The 24,611-nt window shown below is 38.5% G+C and overlaps 1 protein-coding gene across 1 annotated transcript; it reads left to right on the top strand.

Annotated features, from left to right (window-relative positions):
* Window positions 1-474: 474 nt before the first annotated feature.
* On the top strand, window positions 475-24,211 carry rhoj (ras homolog family member J). The gene is made up of 5 exons (XM_053488904.1): window positions 475-1,042; window positions 14,405-14,463; window positions 17,787-17,951; window positions 19,311-19,406; window positions 19,507-24,211. Exons 1-5 carry the CDS (start codon window positions 832-834, stop codon window positions 19,651-19,653), a joined length of 678 nt encoding a protein of 225 aa, XP_053344879.1. The 5' UTR covers window positions 475-831; the 3' UTR covers window positions 19,654-24,211.
* Window positions 24,212-24,611: the final 400 nt, after the last annotated feature.

Genomic DNA, 24,611 nt, shown 5'->3' on the forward strand with positions numbered 1-24,611 from the left:
TAATGTGCATATTTTAGGGAAGATTTTGGGTGGCACCTGGGGTTTTAAGGCTTGTCTAAGAGTGGCATCTGCGCCACCTAGCCACGCCTGCTTATGTAAATAAAAAAATATATATATATTTTTTTAAAACATAGTTTAATCACTAACTTTCTCTTAACACAGCCTGAGATTAGAGCTGAGAAGCTGGAAAACTGTACGCATTCATCCACTGAATAAACACTCTAACTGCACCTGGATTTAACAATTTACCCTTCAGTGGTTAAGTTGTAGATAGCCAACTGAAGAGAGAGAGAGAGAGAGAGAGAGAGAGAGAGAGAGAGAAAAGAATGCAGGACCTGGATCATGTCCCCTCCTTCTGTTTGTCGCTGCTGTAGTTCCACCTAGTCCCCCTTGTAAGTGGATTTGGACAGAGCCCTTATTGTTCCCAGCCCACTCCTGCCTAATATGGCATTCTCGAGGAGGAAAGCCCCAGTTTCCTGAAACGAGCGACGAAAAGCCGGCGAACGGCGAAGGCTTCTTGATCTAGATCAAAATGTGAAAACCAAGACACGTTTCAGTGTCAGAAAGGGAGCCTGTACTATGACGGGATGAAAGCTAGCGGACTGAGTGCAGATTCACGCGAATCCGCGGCTGAAGGCGGAGGTTTGTTTTGGCAGCGGGAGGAGAAACAGTGCGGCTCATCGGAGCTGCCGGATTAACGCGAGGCGTGAGGAGTCATCCTGAGGGGGTTTGGACTGGTTTAACTAAGGCCCTCTAAGTCTTGTTACGAAGCACAGAAGGACAAGGAGTAACGTGTGCTTGAAGGAGACAGAGAGACAGCAGTGGGCGATCATGCCTGGCCGGAGCTCCAGGAGTAAACAGCAGCGCGCCGGGGCTGAGGACGGAGCGGAGAGCGGAGAGCCCCTCAGCACTTCTGTTAAAAAGATGCTGAAATGTGTGGTGGTCGGAGACGGAGCGGTGGGCAAGACGTGTTTACTCATGAGCTACGCCAATGACGCTTTCCCTGAGCAATATGTGCCGACTGTGTTCGACCATTACGCAGGTGAGACAAACATTTAATCTGTAATACTGTATTCAAATTGTGCACAGGACATTCACGACACTCCCTCTGTCTCTCTTTCTATCTCTCTCTTTCTCTCTCACACTCACACACAGACACACACAGACACACACACAGACACTCATCCCCCACCATAGCCAGGCCAGGGTCCCAAGAATAGCCGCCTGCTTGTTTAACTGTTTGTTACTAGATACACATAATCCTAAATGTAGGCCAGAAGTACACACACATACAGTATACATAAGTGAAAAACTCACAGCTGTTAACTAAATGTTTAGCCACATAATAAAAAAACAAAACAAGATAATGATAATAAAAAAAAAAACATGGCACACACTGTGCTACCTGTTGATCTCAAGCTGTAAATCTTGATTCCCTTATTCCATATAAGTAGTGTAAACTCAGATACTGTAGATTATAAATCGCTAACTAAAATGTCCTGCACATAACATTACAAGCACTGAGGTGATCCACAGAGGGAAAATAAAGATAGACGGATGTCTAAAGAAACAACAATACTGTGAAGGAATAAACTTCCATGTCCAACGTGAAATGTGAAAAGTGTCCTCCTTTGCTACTATTCATACATTATTCTTCACTAAGCAATTTGCAGTGGAACCAGAGCCCGTCTTGGGAATACTGGCTGCAAAGCAGGAATACACACAGGATGAGAAGCCAGAAAACGGCGTGAAATAATGGACAAACATCTCCACAGATAAGGGCAATTTATAGTACCAGAGCCACAAAGCAGAAATCCCCAGTGTCGAATTAACACAGAGGGCATCGATTGAAAACGTTCAGAGTTCATTTGTGTCCAATTGGACACATGTAAACACTCTGGGTGCTATTTCAGCACTGGGGATTTGGCCGTCCTGTTTTGGGGGAGGTCGGAGGAAACTGGAGAATACAGAGGAAACAGACAAGTCTATAAAGAGAACATGTGAAACTTTGAACAGACATGGAGCTGTGAGCGAGAAAGAGTGCCTGCTATAACACTACATGGTCGTATTATAGCGGATTCAGGCTTTACAGGGCCATATGGCGTGGGCCATATTTCTGGATTTGGTGTCTGATGACAGTGATCACTAGCACCAACTAATGGTATTATATTTGTTATAGTTAATATTAAGTTATTACAGTTCTTCCTACCCCAACTAATTTCACTTTAGGAAAACGTTTTTTCAAAAACAAACTGTGATCTAACAGAAATGTAAAAAACTATTGTACCAACATTTAACACAGTGTAATTTGGCTCAGTTACTATTCATACAGGGTTCATGAATATATTTTATGTATTTCATTAATATACATAACATTTAACTTATTCTGTTTTAATTATGAATTTTTGTTTCCTCGGCTAGAATGAGCCTCTGAGAGCCACTATTTTAAGACATCTGTTGCAGCCACAACAAATATTTACCAATTAAAGGAAATCACTCAGATTCTGTGGAGTTTGGCATACACGCTGCTGATGTGTGGAATTTGGTCATTGAGTCTGCTTTTCTGATCATTTCTTTGCATGGTGGTGACATCACTGGAAAAAGTGACATCACTCTTGAAAAAGTTCTAAGTGAACAAAAGGACAGAAACTTGACATAATTCCAGTACTTCTCTACAAAGGAGACAAGCATAATTCCTACTATAATCTTTCTTATAATCTATTTCTTATTATAATTATAATAAAGTTACAAATAATAAATTAGTTACTCTGTGATTGCCACCCATTTATCTTTGCAGTCAGAGTTGCGTTTGACATATATTCATAGCTAGAAGACATTTTGGAAAAACAACCATTCCGCGCAGGCCTTGACACCGTCTGATTTGTGAAATTTTATTGGCTTGAAGTGTTTCTGCATGTGGGCGATGTTTTATGACAACGTCTTATGTGCATTAATGAGCCAGAACTCCTCAAGGCTAGAACTGTGTGGGTTCGGGAACTCACAAGTAGTGCAAATATGGCAGGAGCATCTAATGTATGAAGCAACCTGTGAGTTACAGATGTGGTCCAGGTGTGCAAGACCAATCCTTCTTCGCAGAATCGGTTAAAACTGTACCACAAAGCTTAAACAGGATGTTTGTTCCTGTTCTGATACTGTGTTGATTCAACCACTTCCAAGCCTCAAATATACTTGATGCGCATGTTACATTTAGTGTGGTCTTCCAGAATTTGAGTTGAGCTAATAGATTTAAAGGACAAACACTAAGCCTCATCATTTGTGGGTTATCTGTGGGAAAGCGATGAGAAGAACATATGTTCACAAGAAACGTGACTCCCACTCGACTTCGACTTGCTCATTAAGTGACTCCCACTTTAGATAAACAGACAGATAAGTAATAATTAGAAGAACGTCTGTGTAGTTTCAGTCATCGTGGCTTAGAATGGAATTAGTGTTTAAATTGCACAAGGACACATCTCCCCCCCACCACCCACACACACAAAATAAAGAATACATATTTATAGTATATATATATATATAATCCTACCAAATTGTATGAGAGATTGTTATTGTTGATGTATTTATATGGTAGTAATAAGGCAAAGAGCTGGAAAAATGAAGGCTCTATTTTTTAATTGGTTCTATTACATTGCATTGGCAAACAGATGTGGCCTTACCACAAATATTTAATATCCCTTTAAAAATTTATAGGCCTTTAAAACCTCAATGGTGGTTAATTCATCTAAGCGTGACATATAAATGGTTCAGTGTATGTAAGCATTTACATTTTGCATGTCATTGTACTCTTGTAAGATATTACTACAAAATAGTGGACATGTGCATGTGGGCATGTGCCTAAAGCTGGATGCGTTTGAACTGAGAAACATATAAATCAAAAATAATAATGTGTGAACTTGGGTTTATTACAATTATAAGTTGTTGATGATTTGCCTAGACTACATTCATAGCTGTTTCCAGACATATTGCGAAGACAACAACTCTTGAATTAGCGAGTGACGTTCAAAAAGTAAACAGACACCCATGGTTTTATGGTAAACACCAGAATGTGTGACATTTATGAGCAAGTAAAACTTAGCTTTTACTACATTATTAATTCTTTGTTTATATACTTTTTTGCAGCTTTAAGAGTAATGACTCACTTAGTCATAGAATGAGAGCGTTGTTTCTCAGACAATCCACCTTCACATTGACCAACAATTAGGCTTTTTTATTAATCAGAATTGTTTTTAATTTAGGCTTATAACCAAACTTAAAGATGTATCTATTCCAGTCTTAAAAGAAGGAAACAAGTAGTAACAATAATAATGGTAACAAATTACCCATGAACACAAAACCCATAAACATATGAGTCCCTATTTATTTTTTGCATGTCTGTGTACTGTATGCACTGCCATTGGATAGTTTTTATACATTTGTTGACTCATCTTCGGTAACTTTATCTCAATGACTCATGTGCCTGTTCTGTGTTCATTCAGTACATGAAAGGAACACATCAGTTGGGATGTTACTCTTTCACCATGGGCCATGTAAACACAGAGCAATTTAAGTATAGCCAATGCATATACAGTAGGAGTATGTTTTAGAGAGTATGAGGAATCTGGGGACTCTGGATAAAAACTAATGTGGACACAGAAAGATCATGCATATCTCCATATTGAAAGTAGCATGAGCTTGGAGCTGTTAGTTGACATTGCTACCTGCTGTACTACCCTGTCGCATAGTTTTTGTGTAGGTCTTAAAGGTTTTTATTCACAACATATTTTCAGAAAAAAAAATCTGTCTTGGAGTCTTTCACAGGAACATTGGGGTGCATGGCAGGAATACACCCTGTGTTGGACACTAATTCTTTTTTAATTCATTCTCCGGCAAATACTCAGAACTTTCATATATAATGACTTATTTGTTATCCAAGATGGCAAGATTATATAAATATTTATTTTTGAATTTATACTAGACAGCATTAGTATCAGCTGTAAATATGTTATACAGCTGGCTAAAGAGAGTGCTTCAGATATTTTATGTCCAGGTACATATTCCAGTTAAATAAAAAGTCATTAATATTTCTTAGTTTGCTTATATGTTTCTTAATTTTCTTTTTTTCTTTTTTTTTTATACTAGAGTAATTATCGAAACTTCAAGTCTCTCAAAGTCTAACCAGAATGTTATTTCGGGGGAGATCCGAAACCTTTAACTGTCTTTGTACTCAGGAATCTTTTGTGTGGCTATTCATGCGTCTTCACACCAACTCCAACATCAATTTATTAATATATATATATATATTTTTAATTATAAATATTTTAATTTGTGGTTGTACGATGTTGCTGTTCCTCTATAATTCTGCATGTGTCAGGCTCTAAACTATTCACACAGCACTGCATTCTTTGTAATAGCAGCAAATTATTTACTAAGTATATTTAGAATTGTAACAAAATCTCTCTAAAAAAACAAAACAAAGTTTATTCATCCCGATTGTGAAACTTACAAAACTGCAATACAAACCAAATTTGTACCTAGGTATTGTGATAATATTGTATACTGATGATTTAGTGTATTGTGTAGCCTATTGTTTTAGTTCATTTACTGAACTGTTCATTTACTACTGTATATCGCGCATTGTTTTGCTTTAGGTCATTTTTGTTATCATCTTAAGGGACTGTTAAGTAGCTGGAGTTCATACAGTAAGTCATGACTCTTTTTGACTCCCTTTGTCTCCCAAAGGCCTCTGCAAGCCGCTGAACCAGTCACATTTCAGTCAATTGTTGAATCACTGATCAGGATTTCAAGTGTGAATATGGAGAACATAGAAGTGCACAGTTCTCTTAGACATCTCAATCCAATCCTAGTTCAGAGGTATGTTCAAAAAAGCAAATTAGCCTGTCTGGAAAATCAGGATATGTATACAGTATATTAAATGTGTTCTTTTTGTATCAAGCAAAAAGATCAGAGATAAGTTCAAACTCACAGATGGATGAGAAGTTGGGCGAAATAGAGAAAGCAGGAGGCAGTGGGAAGAGAGAGAGTTAGAAGGAAAAAGGCCAGGAGAATAGAGAAAGGCCATTCTTCTATCTTGCGCAGCATGGCAAAGTGAAAACACAGAGCCTATCAATCGTTCCCATTTAGGTCTAGCTCCATCAGTTTCTCCACATGGAGAGGGCCTCGACACAGCATCATAATAAAATGGGTGAACTGTCACACAGTGCCTTAATGTCTAGGCCAGGGAACAGAGCACTCTCTTGTATGGTGCTGAATGGCACCCATTGTTGCTGCTATAGCAGTATTAGTGTTAAACAAGAAATGGTCATTATTCTGCTTGCAGTAGTTACTGCAGGAATTGCAATAGGCACAGCATTTTTAAACACATGGCGAACTAGATGAAACAATCCACATAACTACCCCACAGATGGATCAATGACTGCTGACCCTCAAATCAGACTCTCAAATGTACCATGCAAATGGCAAGCAATTGTTATTGATTTTTTTTTAAACATGCTAACCCCGCTTATTTTTTTTTAATCTAACATTCTTGAAGTCTGATTAGTTTTGCAATCAGTATATGAATTTCCATTTTAGGATCGGAGCACTCCTGGGCCTCTTTGCTCACGTCATGGACTGTAAAGGACGTAGGGTTAAAGTTCTCCTGGTAAGAGAGGCTGCGGTTTCCGTTCACAAATCCCACTGGATCAAAATTCCCTTGTCCAAAACAAACAGATTGCGTTCCCAGTCTACGGCATAGAGACTGTTAATGCTGTTGAGATGAGTCATCGTTTCGTGTGGCTCCCCACAAATGTGTAATATACCCGTGATATTCCCTTGTTAAGTCACAGACACACTGAGGACCATTTTTGAGCTAATATTAAAACTATAATTAAAATATGAATCTTTGATGAAGGGGACCATATCGATGAGGTCATGCAATATAAAGGTAGATTCTCATTTTACTGCTAATGAAAAGAATTTGCTACAGACAGAAGTAAAATTCAGACAGGATGAGTTTACCTAATAAATGTCTTTTATAGAATATTCATGTAAGAGGTCTGTTTCAGTTATGATTGTCTAGCATGGGATAATGGGTCTGTGTATTCGAAGTTTTCAAAGTTTTTATGTATTGTTGTGTAGGGTTGTGGGTTTGATTTTCACCTGTGGGTTTGTTCTCCCCTGGCTTGGTGGGTTTCCTCCGGGTACTCCAGTTTCCTCCTACAATTTAAAGATATGCAGATTAGGTTAACTGGCAATCCCCAAACCAACTGCCCATAGTGTGTGTGTGTGTCTGTGTCTGTGTTTGTGCATGCCCTGGAATAGATTGGCACTCTCCATTGCCAAAGTCTCCTGGGATTCCTTTCGCTATATAGTAATTATATTACATATTATATTATATAATACATAATACATTTTGTAATGTCTCCATAATGTCTATTTAATTCAGTGCAAGTGTCCAACATCCTCTAGAAAAAATTAAATGTTAGAGTGTGCTGGTGGATTAGTGGTTAGCACCGCCAACTCGCATCTCCAGGTTTGGATGTTCAAATATTGCCTCCAGATTGTGCGCGTGGAGTTTCTATGTTCTCTCTGGGCAGGCTGGGTTTCATCTGGGTACTCTGGTTTCCTCCCAGAGTCAGACCAACTCAGTCTGACGGGCTTTTCCAAATTGTGCATAGTATATGACTAGGCGTGTAAGTGCTTGCGCACTGTGATTGGTTACATCTCCAGGGTCTTGGGTTCAATCCTGAGGTCAGGTTACTATCTGAGGTAGTTTCATGTTCTGCCTGGTGTTTGTAGGTTTGCCGTCCATGATGAATCCTTATGCCTTGCACTTACTGTTGCTGGGGATGGCTTTGGATTCACTACAACCCTGACCTGTATCATTACATAGGTAGGCTATATGTTTGCTAGAAATCCAGCAATTTACTTAAAAGTGTTGCTACCCTGGCAAATCCGTTTAATTATGATCTTTGTTATACTTAGCCGGTACTTGGATTTGGTTTCATTTTAGATGGAGACAATAGAAAAGAGCACTTTTTCGAGTTTCCATACTATAGAAAACTTTATAGTTTTGGTGGGCTGATGATTTAATCTATTAAGTTTGCAATGACAGTAAGACATTTTCTGTACATATAAAACCATTTGTACTATAAGGACAACCAGTGTACTTAATACCATAAAAGTTCTTGTCAAAATACTGTTGAATGCAGTCTTCGCTATATTGCTTCAGGTTGATAAACAAGTTCTTGCCTGACATAATACAGTGTATGTTACAGTCTGTTGTGACAACTGCAGAATGCTGGTACTTTATTCACCACCAGCATCATACTATACAGTGAGTTTAGTTACATGTTATGCATGACTGAACATTTCTCTTGTTCTAGTTGCATCAACACTGCAATCAAGGACGATTGTTGAGATTTCAGTAGAAAAATAGATCAAAACTAAATGACAGAGAACCCACCTACTGTACATCTTTGCAACCTGTCTACTGAGGACAGGAACTGAGTGATTTGTTGCGTAAACTATGGTTACATACTGTAGGGATAGATTGCAGAAACAAACATTTGCGAAACAAGTATGAAGCACATCTGCATGCTCATCCTGGCTTGTACAGTCTCGAAGGCACAGGCCAAACGAAACGAGTAATTATCAATAATTTCACATTTGTTTCAAGTTCCAAGAAACATCCCCATAAAGTTCCCTTCTTCAGTCCCTTGATCACATTGGTAAAGCGTGCTTGTAAGCAAGTGCAGTACATGGCTAATTACCGGCTTTGCCTCGTAATAGTTGGAGTACAGCTACACAGACATGGTTTGATTAATATGCACAATTAGCAGCGAGTGTGCTCTCAATTGACCTGGGTTTTGCTCTTAGCCAGCATACTTAAATTCACAGAAAAAGCTGAGCTGAAACATTTATCATTCCACACTCTACAACCTCCCTACAGACTGTCGATTATTAAATATGGAAGATCAATTACAATAATAATGTTTTAACTTTGTTATGCGAATATTAAGAGAACATTGTGTTTTTAGCACTTTCTACAATGAGTTTCTATGCTGGTACAGATGCTTGTATTCACTAATACAGAGTGAAATATTGTGTGTTCCTCAGCCATGAAAAAGGAAATGCAGCTAAATAGCTGAACTAAAATTCAGTCTCCCCTGTGAATACATATTGCATGATTATTGAACTCCTATTATTATCTCCTACAAACGAGGAATAAATGGAATTCTTTACTGCATTTTAAATAAGATTCAATTAAATTAAAATTGCAAGAATTGTGATAAAGGCATCTCTATTATAGTTCAAGATCAGGGTAGGTTTATCTTCTAAAATCAGCTATCAGCATCTACATATATACCAGTTAAACTGCAGATGATAAGTCAACTGTATTTATAACGGGTCATCAGAAGTATATAACAAGATGCATTTAAACCTATATTGTTCTTTCTGCTAATTCTAGAATATTGACCTTTAGCACAGGACATCACGAGGTCAGGCCGCAATAGTCCTGCCCACTTCTGGAGGGCTAAAGGGACCTTAATTAGTGGATATCAATTACAGATGCCTGAAGCATTTCAGTACGAAAATAGATCTGATAACATTAAGTCACCTTAAACAACACTAATTGCCGTTCTGAATTGCCTCTGAACTGTCCGTGTTGTGTTTCTACGCTAACTAGCCTCTAACACAATGGGTTCTAAACCTTACTTAGTGCACTAGCTTTTAATTTTACATTATTTGGGATTCAACCGCAGAACAGTTGGTCAGCTGTTAATTAGTAAGCTTGTAATTTTGAACATTACCTGGACATCTTTTTTTTGCGACGCATATTCCATGGCATAGTCTCATTCGCAGTATATGCACTAAATGAGCTAATGCTATCACTAGCAAACGCAAATAAATCTCGAAGGAATCACATATTTGTGCACCGTCTGAGGTAATCCCTTTATAGTAACGTCTGCAAATTAATATTTTTATTACCGTCTTTATAAATTCTCACACACTTTTTCACTTTTTTAAGTGCTGCATGATGCATGTGAGAATGAGAAGCTATCACTTGCTGAGGTATTCTTACCTACAGTATGGGTCAAAGTCTCACACGACTGTGCCAAGAGATTTAGCTTGGCTGGTTAGAGAGTCGACGAGGTGATAACTATGATGACAAGATGGCACTGACAGCAGTATTAGAATTAAGTTTAAAAACTTACCTGTTTGAGCAATTTGTGGAATTGCTAATGTGTCAGTGAAATATGTTAAAACAACCAAATAAGTTGTATATAAAACATGCTTAGTATGTACAGTAGTATGAACAGGCATCAGTGATCATTTGCTGATTTATATACATTACAGTGGTTGATACTGTACTGGAATGTCAGGGATTTTCCTACTTAAGCTAATAGCACTGTTCATGGCTGTTTATCTATTGTGATTTCCTCTGAGTGGGTTGGCCAGCTAAAGAAACCATGGTGGCCCTTTAAGCCTGCTCATATTACACAGAGACGCATTGTAAGAGGCCTGGAGACATGTCCACACCCCAAATCACATTACACAGCATGTGTGGAGGTTTTCAGCTAGAGGGGGATGATTGGAACAACACCATGCGTCTCTGTCCAAGCTGTGGAGTAAAACAGAAGGCCCCATGACGAGAGGCAGCTGACCGGATGGAACAGCTGAGGGCCCCTCTACCGCCCCCAGATAACCACAATATTTTTTCTCCCTCTCTCTTCCTCTCTGTCTTTGTCCTTTTCCTGCCTCACCGTCAGGCAAGAAACAGTGAATGGGGACACAGGAGAGGAAGATGGTGTGTGTCAACAGTGCACTCCTTATTTAGTCAGACTGACTCAGGAGGCCAGTGGAGCTCCTATAGGGAGCTGGCAGGAACAGCTGATACACTGCAACAAAGCATGACTAAATGAAAAGTTGGTTCAGTTTACCTTCCCCTCACCCCTCTACCACTCTTTGCAGATACAGCTGCAATCCTTCAAGTCCCTCTCCAAGAAATTGATAACGCCCAAAGTGCAGAAATGCCTGAGAAGCACAGTTCAGCACTTCCTCTGCTACCTCAGTGCTGTTCAGCATGCTGTTGCCTGCACTATTTGGGATCGAAGTCTTGTCTGCTTTTGTAGAGAAAGCTAAATTTAGCAGCAAGATTAGCAGTCGTTCCAGCGGGTATTAGACGTGACTGATCTGATTTGAATTTCCGAAACGCTCTATAGCCTCACAAAGCACATAGTCACTCATCAATTATATTTCTAATTCTTCACGATTATGCCACATGCTGCCAAGGGGTACAATAATGCTTGACATAATGACATGATGTGCAGGGAAGTTTCATTTCACCGCTGCTTCTCACCAGCCCTGTGGAGCTTTTAACATTTCAGCTCATTACTACCGCAGACAAGGGAGGAAATATTTTAAATGACTGTATTGCCTCTTACAAGCATTGAGCTAGTGTCAACTCCAAGAGTGAAACCTCTGGGGGATGAAGAGTTAGCATGGTGTGTGGTTAAAGAGACAGGAAAGTGCTCAGCTGATACACTTCTTTCTTTACTGAGTGCCGGTTATTGACAGCAAAAGCCAAAAAATTAATAAATAAATAAATAAACACGGCTGAGTCTGGCCATTTTTCCTGTTAGGTGTAGGAAAACAGATGTTCTCTTATCCTCTCATCACCCATGAGGATATATATTGTTTCTACACACACACACACACCACACACACAAAATGACCTTCCTTATGTCACTTTTAAAACTTAGCATCTTCAGCTGCTTTGTTTCTAAACCTCCGGCCTTTATCCCTTGCTAAAAGGGTATCATCGTTTTTTTACAAGTTTAAACACTTTAGAAAACAATTAATATTACTATCTCTCTTTCTCCCTAACACAACTCTTCTCTGTTATGAAATGGGCTCCAAGTGAAAGGATGAATATGTTTTTGCCTAAATGCTTAACTTTGTGGAATAAATATTCATTATAAATCAAAAAAGACACAGAGGATTTCATTATACTTCCAAGTATTATTTACGGCTATCATAAGATGGGCGCTGATCCAACTGGTGCGCTAAGCCCTGGGGTGCACCTACTACTCAGCAAAATGAACATGATATTAATGATAATTTGGGACACGGTATATGTTCCTGTGTCTTTATAATCTGTGTTTGTTCCAATCTTTTTTTGCTACAGTTTAAATTACTACAATATTAGGGACACAGTTTCTCCTTATTAGTTCATTTTTCACAAGTGTCACTCCCAAAACTGACTGTATAAACGTAAAACCAGCATGTTAAAGAAAAAACTGTTTAGCTATTATTATCTAGGTTGCACTTTCCTTTTTCTTTTTTTCTTCACCACATTGATTCATTTAATCCGCGAGTTATTGGCACTGGTTTGTGGGCAGATGCCCTTCTTGCCACGACTCATCCTTTTTCTTCAGGTTTGGGAGGAAGTGCATCTGGTGTAAATGTATCTGGCTAAGGTACCATGTAAACGTCTGACTTTAAATGTACTGTACAACAACTAAGATGCAGAGCATCCTTAGTGCCAGGGGTTACTACATTTAAAGTTAGCCAGATACATGACTTAGTTTATTTATAATAATGTGATATGTAAGAATAATAGTAACGAGACCTATCTCAGCTTTTATTTCTCAGTCACAGTGAGTTAGAAGTTTGCACATACTTAGTTAGTATTTGATGCTATCTATTTTGCAAAGTGCACCAATCATTCCTGGACCAAAGGCGTTGCACAGCAAAGAGGACTGTCACACGGTTGGTTAGACACTTCCAAGGCTGCCATTTTTCCTCCAAACGTACTGTAACAATGATGTAAACCGTAGACTGGCTTTTTATTGCAGTTTAAAACAATAGCTTTTCCTTTGCTGAGCACCCTTTCAGGTACAATGTCAATATCAGTCATGTTTTACTGTGGATATAAATACTTTAATACCTGGTTTCTTCCAGTGTCTTCACAAGGTCCTTGATTTGTACATTACAGTACTTACCAAAATACCTTTTTTTCTAGGAGACAGAATGTGTCTCCCGCCAGAGTGGTATGTTGTCTTATATGAGGTCAATTGGAATATCAGAAGTTTCTAAAGCTATGGTATTATTTTCTGGAATGTTCCTAACAGTAAATCTTTTGACCCACTGGAATTCTAAGTGAAATAATCTATAATTACTCGTATCACTTGTAACCACCATTAACATAAAATCTGTACAGTTACTTAAAAGAGATTTGATGACTTCAGCTGTATACAGGCATAGAGGTTAGGGTCTTGCCCAAGCGCCCAACAGTTGTACCCCAGTGATGGTGGGGCTCAAAACCCTGACCCTGCAATTAGCAACCCAGAGCCTCAACCGCCTGAGACTCCACTGCCACTATTAGCCAGGTGGGAGCCGGGCATTTAAATCTCTCCCCTGGCTAATGGAGCAGCAGATACTATCCCTCGCTGACTTGCTGTCACAGATACTCAGCTCTGTTTAAAGCAACTCTAAAATTGTTGCCGAATTTCAGTAGGCAGTGGTCGCTCCTGTCAAATAGCCAAAAACGTGCTTGAGAGCATTACCAAAAAACTAAATCATGGCATGTTTAGCCATTATTCTATTAGTTTTGGCAACACAACTGTACTGTTATTTCCTCAAGTATGTATACTGTTTCTACACCACTTGTATATTGTTTTTGTGCACATATGACATTATTTTAGAAAATATAATTTAGTGCTCATTTTTTGATACATAGAAAGGCAAATTGTTAAAACTGGGAACTACAACAATCATTAACGGAGGCCCGATTGGTTTAAAAGCCTCTTATTCTATGAATGTGTTGTTTAAGAGTGGAGGAGGAACAGCAGCAGGTCAGTTAATGATATCTCCTTGATATGTGTCTAGCACACAATTACACTGACTAGAGGAATCACACCTGCTCCATCAACTGCAGCTGAATTTCTTTCTCTCTCTTTTTTTAAAAAGAAAACTCCATTAGATTGTAAATTATCAAAATGAACTACTTTTCCTGATTAAAAGGGATGTGATCAGCAAGTTTAATCTACACTCTTATCTAGTGATTTCACTAACTGGCTAAGACGTTAATGTGTTTTTCAAGTGCAATTATTATCCGCAATCAGACACCATCATAATTCCACATATATTAGCAGAGATAAAAACATTTTTGCATCTGAAAGATTGACAAGCACAATTATACATATTTATTAATAAGGTGGCAGTGTTTTATCAGAAATGTTCAGTTTGCTTAACAAAGTATATTGTACCGTTCGGCTTTTTCTTAGGCTTTTTTTCGGGCTTGGGGAAGCAAAAAGGATGTGTTTTCAGTTGTTTTTTCACTCATTATTTACATTTCCTTTATCTATATAAACTCATCACTATCATCTGGTTTCTTTTACAGTAAATATCACAGTATCTGGCAGACAGCACTTGTTGGGATTGTATGACACAGCAGGGCAGGTAAGTCACAAGATTACTGGACTGTTTCGCTTCATATCCAACATATACTGTATATGTATGTACATTTTTATGTATGTATATATTTTTTTTCCAATAAAAAATAAGTAATAGATAAAAAAGAAATCTATGGCAACCCATGAAAACACATTTTTAGATTTTTATCAATCTCTGAAACCATAATAAAAAAGAAATCCATTCCTTCACTTGCTATTAAGATGATGAAGATGGTGGTGATGATGGTGGGGATGATGACTGTTGTTCATGCAACCTAAGCAGCAACCTCGTTTCCCCTCTCATCTTTTCCAACACCTCAGCTTTAAGCATTGCCATTATAATAATCACCGGCCTGATCTTCTGTCATCATCTGCTCCTGTTTCACCTGTTCCTCACTGGTTCATGGATAAAGACTGGTTTAGAAACCGGTCAGGTACGGGACTGGAGTGAAAATAAGAACCCAAAACTTGCAAAAAGTGAGAGGCAAAAAAAGCTCTTTAGGAAGGCTAGAGAATTATTTCTCAAGACTACAAACCATGCCAACAAAATTCCCTTAATAGGCATAACTTTTTCTTTTATCCCCTGCCTGTAGCTCTTGTCACAAGTTTATTTCCACAAGGCTTTATTCATCAACTCACAAAACATTACATGGACACTCAAATGAAAGAAGATCACACGATTGGACCACTATTTGGAGTTGAAATCATGCAGACACAAGTCACGAGCTTCGGTTAAATTTTACATCAGACATCATATTAAAGAAAAAGGATGATTTCTGTGACTTTGATCATGGCATGGTTAGTAATACCAGGGGGCTGGTTGGAGTATTTCATAAACTACTGATCTCCTGGGAATTTCACACACATCAGTCTCTAGAGTTTACGCAGAGTGCTGTGTAAATAAAGCAAAAAAGGGTGAGAGTGACAGGTCTATGGGTGAAAAACGTTTTGTTGATAAGAGTGGTCAGAAGAAAATAACCAGATTGGTTTAAGCTGCCTGAAACTACATAATAACTAATTTAAGCAATATTTACACCAGTGGTATGCAAGAAAGCATCCCAGTGTGCATTAAATATTGATCATCCTGGGGTGGATGGGCTGTATTAGCAGAAGACCACATCTGGCTCCACTCTTGTCTGCCACAGACAGGTACACTTTAATGACAAAGGAATTTGGCTAAACCTGTTAATTGTTGAATTCAGGTTTCAGTTAGACCCCTTATCGCCAGTGAAGGGCGATCTTAATGCTTCAGCATATCAAGACACCTTGGACAATGCTATGCTTCCCACTTGGTGGCAATAGTTTGGGGAAGGCCCTTTTCTTTTCCAAAATGACTGTGCCCGATTGGCAGGCCTTCTCATCCAACATCGGTGCCTGACATAATAAATGCTCTCCAGAATAAATGGGCACAAATTCCCACAGAAACACTCCAAAATCTTATGGACAGCCATCCAAGAAGAGTGGAAACTGTTATAGCTGCAAAAAGGGGACCAACTCCATATTGAAGTGTATGGATTTGGATACAATGGCATTTCAGGTTTCGGCAAATACTTGTCCATTCCATTTCACTGGAGAAGAATCAACTGGTGTCTACCGACAGATTTTAAATCTTCTGATTCTATTTTCATGACAGACTCAGATACCTATTTTTGCCAGACATTAGAGATACATGATGTGAGGTTTTGCTGTTGTAGCCCATCCATCTTATCGTTCGATGTGTTGTATGTTCTGAGCTGCTTTCTGTGCTTGGTTGATTAGATAACCACATAAATGTGCAGGTGTAAGTGGACAGTTAGTGTATATACGAGTCAAGTCTTGCCCTATCCAAAACTAGGAGATTTTGTATCTCAGCTTGATGCAAAAGTCTACTGAACGTAATACAATGGTAAGATATGTAGCATGTAGTCATAGAAACCAAACTTTCCCACAGCTCATTGAACTCCTCTCTGTGGAGAGAGCATAAACATCAGCGCTTATGAAGCATTGCCGTGCAAACACAATAATTTTACTCCCTGTGCTGCTCTGCAGTGAGTAAACATTGTGTTTTTCACCAAAGATCATCTACAGCATGCTGGGCTCTTCTCCGATAATGATCACTTACCCTGAGCTCAATTGCACTTGAGGGTCTGGAGCTTATCAGGGAAAGCTGGTATCAGGAAATAAAGCTCACATAAGATAAGTGTTAACCCTTAAAAAAAAAATAAGGAACACCTGAACATTCAAACAGTCTATTCAGGAGTGCAAGGAAAACTGGATTGTAACCATGATTGTTGATGCCAGATGGGCTGGTTTAAGTATTTCAGAAACTGCAGATCTCCTGGGATTTTCACACTCAGCAAGCGATCTCTAGAGTTTCCACAAATTGGTACCAAAAAAAAACATCCAGTGAGCAGAGGTCAGAGGAGACTGGCCAGACAGATTCACGCTGACAGGAAGACTTCTAAAATAATCACTCTCTACAAGCAACACAAGCAAAAACGCATCTCAGAATGTAACACACCAAACATTGAGAAAGATTATATGTATTATCCACTTTAGTGTCCAGTGTGTTGCCAGATTTCAGCATCAAAATTCTCCAATTCAACTCAAACTCAGAAATATATAAAAGATTTAATTCAGTGGTTTCTCACTGGAAGAGGAAAATAAATGAAGAAAAAGCATTTTTTTTAACCAGATTCGTAGATATAGCTATTGATAGTACAGATAGGGGAGAACATCGATTCAGTTACCTTCGTTTATGTACCAATTCTTTTGTGTGGATATTTACATACCGCAACATTGATTCCAAAATTAGTATTATTTTTTAAATTCATTTTAATAGAGATGGTAAAATGTCATCGTTCCTTAATAATCCTACAGAAGACGTGCTTCAAACTACTGTATGTGTACTGTACTGTGCATAAATTATTAGCCAAAAATGATATAGAATCAGGATAATTATAAAATCGAGGTAATAACAGAATTTGCTATCCAAATCGTATCAGCACCTAGGTATTGTGATAATATTGTATTGGCTGGTCCCTGGGGATCCCTAATCAATAAATATTTATCTTTTGAGCACTAAATAGATATTAAAATAAGATTATTAATCCTGAGGAAAATTACAGACAATCCCCCAAACTGCATGATTTTATGAATTTAAATTGAAGTTGCCAGGCTGTCCAATGGTTTAGGGAAATCAAATTTCTAATCGTCCAATGCATTGTCCACGCCATATTTCATTTTTTACCTTTCTTGTACTGTAAGGTTTCATTTCAACAGTAGACATGCTTTGAAAGAGAAATGGATTTCACTTCTTGTCATCTCTGGTTTGATCTTCTGCTGTTATAGGAAGACTACAACCAGCTGCGGCCCCTTTCCTACCCTAACACTGATGTGTTCCTCATCTGCTTCTCTGTGGTTAACCCAGCCTCATTTTACAACGTACAGGAGGAATGGGTTCCCGAGCTCAAGTCCTGCATGCCTCATGTGCCATACATCCTTATAGGCACACAGGTGAGCACCACATATACGACAAACAGAACTCGTAAATGTGGAGCTTCCTTTTTGTACAACACCTGCTCTTCCTTGTACCTTGGATTACGAGCATAATTTGTTCTGAAAGTGGACTCGTATTTCAATACAGTTATAGACCAAAGTTTGATCAAATACTTGAATTTCCCCATAAGAAATTATAGAAACTTAAATTTTTCATTCCACGAGCCCAAAAAATAAATACATAAAAATAATTCATACAAAATGTAAAGTAAAAATAAAACAAATTAACCTGCACTTCACCTTTAAAAAAAATTCTAAATAAATCCCAACAGATTTTCGTTTATGCTCGCAGGCGCTCTGCGTGTGTGTATGCGTGTGTGGGTTTGTGTATGTGTGTGAAGCTAAAGTAAGAGGAGAGGAGGAATCAGCCTCTCCCCTCTTCTCGTCTTCTCTCTTATTTAAGTTTCACACGCACACACACACACACACACACATTAACAGAAAGACTGTTTTATCAGAAAAATTAGCAAGTAACATCGTTACTTACAGAATCACTGCTGTAAAGTAAAAAAATATAATAATTAACCTGCACTTTACCTTTAAAAAAAATCGCGACAGAGCAGTGTTTCTGTGTAGAGCAGAGATAGAGAGAGTGTGTGTGTGTGAGTGTGCGTGATGGCGAGAGGAAGGGGGAAGAAGATGTGTAAAGGCCAGAGGAGTGGTGTGTGTGCGTGAAGGGGCACAGTGTCAAATTGCGCCCACACACATAACACACCATCAAATTGAAGGCATGCTGTACCATGGAGAGAAAGAAAAGGGATCTTTAGCCTCTCTAATGAAACTTTCTTTTGCTATACACACGCGCACATGTGTTATAATTAACAGTACATGCATGCTGTACACACACACACACACAAACACAAAATAAAATATGTTTTAAGCGCACACATGTGGTCACAGTGAACAAGCCTTGATTATACCAGTGAGAGACGAGCACTCTCACCGAGCAGGAAAGACGATTACCCAGAATTCCACAGCGCAAGAGAGAGAAAAAACATTGGCTCAGTTGTGATCACAAAACAAGAAGCATATGCGTGCTACATGATACTCGGTATCCGTAAACCAAGACTTGTTCGGTTTTCGAGTCAAAATGTATTATTTACTCGCAATCTGAGGTTCCACTGTAGATAGAAAATATTGCTATTGATACAACAGTTAGGTCCGGTTCAGTAGTCTCATTGATTGAGCCATGTTTCAGGAGTGCATCAACTTAATATAATGTCACACTTAAGCTTAAACACTCTTATAGGCTGATCTTACTACTTTCACACACTTTTATTTTGTGATATTTGTGTTGTTTTGTTTTGTGTGCTCCAGATTGACTTGCGAGACGATCCAAAGACGCTGGCTCGTTTGCTCCAAATGAAGGAGAAACCACTGACATACGAGCAAGGCGTCAAGCTGGCCAGAGAAGTATGAAATCTCATCCATCTCATCTCCAACATATCTTTTCTAAGACGCATACCGACAGTCACTTGCACGTTTGTACATGTTTTCCGTGTTGTGTATACAGATCGGTGCGCAGTGCTACCTCGAGTGTTCCGCGCTGACCCAGAAGGGACTGAAGACAGTGTTTGACGAGGCCATCCTGACGATCTTCAGCCCCAAAAAACAAAAGAAGTGCTGTATATCATGCAGGAGCTGCTGTACTATTGCATGATCACAGCAGCATGAGGCTTATCACCCAGTCAGCATCTGCAAACAACCAGGAATCAGTCTATTTAAGGCAGGAATGACACACGGCCAAATTCCTTCCGTACCTGAAGAAGGGAAATGAGACACAGCTGAGGGCCTTCCGCACTTTGCCTTACGACTACTGTCCTGAAAACGAGCAAAGTCACATTTTATTTCCTTATTAATCATTTTCTGCCCTTTGGTTTTGAAAATCTTCAGCTGTGTTTATCTGGTCTGCTTATATTTAACTCCTAGGATGCAGACTGACAAAAAGTGATTGACAAAAGTTTCCCTTTGGGATTTGGAAGCTCAAAACTCTCTATATAAATGAGCGCAATTCAAGTGCCTCGATCAATCATCATGCCAAAGACGGTTTGCTTTCTCACCGTAAGCTTTATCCAGGAGTACAGGTCTCTCAATCGTCACAGGGCGATTTCCCAAATTACCAGTGTATATATATATATATATATACATGTATTTTTTTTTATGGTTTATACATGTTAAACTCCATAAGTACAAAAATTCTGTGAATCAAATGTTGCAAAGCAACTCCTCTGTAATGGATTGTTTTCTTGCGTTTGGATCAGATCAATAACATTTCCTTTCTGCAGTCATGAGTCTGAGATGGTTAGTATAGGAAACTCTCAGGAGGTTGGCCAAATCATTAAGAAAGAGGGCAGATACAGAAAGTGCATTATAGAATAGGGAAATGCAACACAAATTAGTTTTCCAAAAGAGCCGTTTACATCTAATGCGTGTTTCAAACAACACTCAATGGTGCTACATATCTTCTAAAAACGCATTTATGCAGGTTAAATTTTCTTATAGACAGATTTCTCTTTAGTTTTCCATTCTTTCATAAACGACACCCAGGGTTTCAGTATCAGAGATATTACCATGTATAGCCGAAAACTACAGTATAACCAGAGCTATTTTATTGCCATTGTAGTACAGGAGCCAATTGAATACTACATGTTTTTCCAAATTTCCTCCCTATTTCCCGCTTTAGATTTAATGTCACTGTGATCGACACAGGACAGAGAATAATACTTTTCCTGCACGCAGCCATTTTTGAGCTCAAGTTTCTTTTATAAGAGTCGCTCATTATAAAAAAGTGGACACCCAGATTTTTTTTTTTTGCCATGCTTTTTTCTTGGCGCACATCTTTGAAAAGAAGCTTAGCTGTCTCATCCATCGACAGGGCTTTTTGAATCTGTTTTATCGCTTCTTTGTCCCTGCTTGGATTTTCCTTTTTTCATGTGCCATGAAAATCCTCAAAGTGTAAAGCAGACGCTTTTAGTGTCTGTATTTTGCGATTGCACGTTCGTCAACACAACAAAGAGAAAATTTTTACCAATAGTCCAGTCTTTGTTGTAATCTCCAACAGGATCCATATACTGTTTACTGCACCCTTCTGCCAAATCCACCTCCTCATTTGACCTGATTTGTGAACATCCCTCATGTTTAGGAGAAGCAGGGAGTCAATCTTTGATCTCCTCTCCAGCATGAATTTTGCTGTGTTCCTTCTTAAGAAAATATTATATCCATGCACCATTAAACAAAATGGAGTAGTGCAGACGCCCAGGCAATTTCTGACATTCACTTATAGCTTTCCAGTGATACCAAACACACAGATACACACACACCTCTTGTAATACGCAATCGCGCTGACACTATATTCAATTGCCTTGTTGTACACTGGTTGCTGTTAAGTGGCACCTCAGGGACGATTTCGGGAGTGAGCCACCTCCTTGTGAAGATGCCCCTTACACACACACAAGGAATGAGCCTGAATTCCCATGCCTTCCATGTAGCACAGTTAGATTATTACCTTTATTTTATTTTTTTCAGACACTGTGCCTTATATCATCCTATGCAACAACTTGTATACTGTAATCATACACAGAAGACCAGCATTAGCCCTGGCCACATTAACTATAGTTTGAACTGTGTACTTGTATCCTTTTACTATTTAGAATGTGATAAAAATGACCTTTTGTACATGTATTGTTTCATACGCCATACATTAAGAGAGAGCAGTTACTAAATCAGTATAATGAACTGGCAACTTGGTGTATGACTGCTTTTCTTCTCAACTATGTATTTATAGCTTATTCCTATTAGGTGTGATTTAAAACAACCCGAATTGTTTAACCATTTTTAATATGCCATTTAAAATATTGTTTTCAGTAAATCATACCGCGCCATGCCAATATAATATAATGGTATAAAGACAATATGTGCATTATACATGAGACAATGTACTGATTTGCCTAATTTTGTAAAGTCACAACCTGTAATTTAGGTGACAGGATTGTACTTTCAAAGTGATCTCAATATCACAAAGTCATTACAAATAAACAGGGGCAAAGGGCACTTACTGTTCTTCCTCATATGTTCTTCAGGACGTTTAGCTGATCATGTGACATGCAAGGTATTCCTAATTTTCCAGAGGTGAAACAGTGAGGGACTTGACGTGCACATTTTTCATCACCTGTATATAATTATTATAAGGTATATATATAATAATTAAAATAAGGTATATATTTATTGGGATATACCAGGAAAAAACACTGTTCACTACAAGGGTTGTATGTTTCAATATTTTGAAAAAATTATCTTTATATTAAACATGCACAGACTAAAGTGTAAAGGACAAAGTGCACCCAGCGGGATTGTGGCCTCGCAGTTCTAGGATTGAGGATCCGAGGGTTGAGGGGTGTTCGTGAATTTTTCATGTTCTCCCCATGATTGGTGGGTTTCCTTTGCAATCCAAAGACATGCCTATTAAAATAATTGGTGTTTTTAAATTAGGCTAATTGGCATTCCCAAATTGCCCATAGTGTGTGTATGTGTGTGTGCCCTGCGATGGATTGGCACCCTGTCCATGGTGTACCCCGTCTCATGCCCTAAGACTCCTGGGATAGGCTCTAGGACCCCTGTGACCCCAAGTACAGGATAAAGCGGTATAGAATAAAGTGAGTGAGTAAAATTTTAGTTAATCTGTGTATATATGAAATGGAGACATTTCAGGTCTAAGCATAATAAGCCCTAAAACAGAATGGAAAGTTTTTTTAGTCCAATGTATAGACTAACAGGAACACTACCTACCTGGCCAATGGGATAAAAAAAAACAGGCTAAGAAAAGAAGCGCATTAAGTGATGCAGCCATTACGCATAGCGCCCACTGCACAAGTCTCTTGAGACAGTGTTATAATCTGGGGTTGTTTCAGTTAGTCAGGTCTAGACTCAGCAACATTACGTTAAAAAATAAAGTTAGCTGACGGCCTAAATGTACTGTATGACCAGATAATCGCACATATGACACAGGCATATGACAATGCTAAATTGTGAAGAAGTGGTTCAGGCAGCTTGAGGAATCATTTTCACGCATGAACTTGCCATCGCAGTATTCTGACCTTAACCCTAATAAACGTTGTTCTATTTGAGCTGGAGTAGACTTTATGGCGTGATTTACTTTTCCCATCATCAATACAAAAATCTCCAAAAATGTATCCAGCTTTGGGTGGAAGTAAATGTAGTCACATTGCATTAACACCACAAACACTGTTTTTAAGGTAAAAGTAATTCAGCACAATATTAATGTATGTGCGCTTTTTGGTGTTTGTTTTGGGGGGGCAGAAATAATAAATGGGCAAATTTTCTAAATGAAAATGCTTCAAACTGAAAGACTGCATTTATATCAAACAATAAACTCTAGTATAATATACAGTTGTCCTACTGTCTTTGAAAACGTTTATATTGTGTGTGCACACTGCCCTCTGCTGGTGAAAATTTGCTTAAACACAAGTGCTATATCACAGTACAGTAGTACACAAGTACAGTACATTTGTTAGAATGTTTTGCTTGTTTTTTGTTTTTTTTTTGCATTTAAGAGGAAACCTGCAAAGCAAATCAGACTGACATTTATCACAGCATGGTATTCCAAGCATTAATAACTATAAAAATAGTGAAATTTCCACTCACATGGTCATTAATTCTGATCAGTATAGCTTGTCTTCATAAGTTGCGTGATACAAGTTATATAGTTGTTTAAAACTTAACTCCCCTCTGCAAGGCCACATTTATTTCCATCCAGAGTCACATAAGTTTTTCTCCACGATCTTGTATTGTATTTAAATCCCAAAGACCGTCAGTGGCCAATCCATGTGTGAAGTGATGTCTCAAATCAGCTAACATTTTGAGCCTGGTGGTACTGGCATATGCCATGAAGTCAATCTACTGACCTTTATTTTTTGGGCACATAACGTTGCTAACCCTAAACATGACTAGCTGAAGCAACACCAGATCATAACACTGCCCCATAGGCTTGTACAATGGGCACTAGGCATGATAAGTATTGCTTTATTCACCCTCTTACCCTGATGCACCAATTACTCTGGAACAAAGTAAATCTGGACTTATTAGACCACATGACTTTTTTCTAATGGCCACAGTCCATTCTTTATGCTTCCTAGCCAGTTGTTTCCAATTAGCCTCATTGTTAATTGTTTATCTTAAGGCTACTCAGATGTTTATTAACCTCTCAGTGCTCTTCACATTGTGTTTAAATGTTCTTAAATTCACTATTGAACACAGCTTTGAGTTCTGTTTTTTTTTTTTAAAACACCACCACATTTCTTCCTCGAAGATGATGGTTCACCCCCATCCTTCCAGGTTTTAATAAAACAGTACACTGGCCGGTTTTTAACCGAATTTTACTAGTTTCTTAATTGTTCACTTTGCTTGACGCAGAACAATAATCTTCTTACTATTCTTCTATTCTGCAGTTGAAACAAAGTAACGTCCTTGCCCTGACCTTAGAATACATGTCTTCTGATATGTCCTTGTGAAAGAAATGAGAAACTACTGACTGCATCGGTTAGCCTTAAAAAAAAAAAAAAAAAAAAACTTGTTGTAAGCTGAAATATATTAATCACAGCT

The sequence above is a fragment of the Clarias gariepinus genome, chromosome 27, assembly GCF_024256425.1.
Source record: "Clarias gariepinus isolate MV-2021 ecotype Netherlands chromosome 27, CGAR_prim_01v2, whole genome shotgun sequence".
Lineage (NCBI taxonomy): Eukaryota > Metazoa > Chordata > Actinopteri > Siluriformes > Clariidae > Clarias > Clarias gariepinus.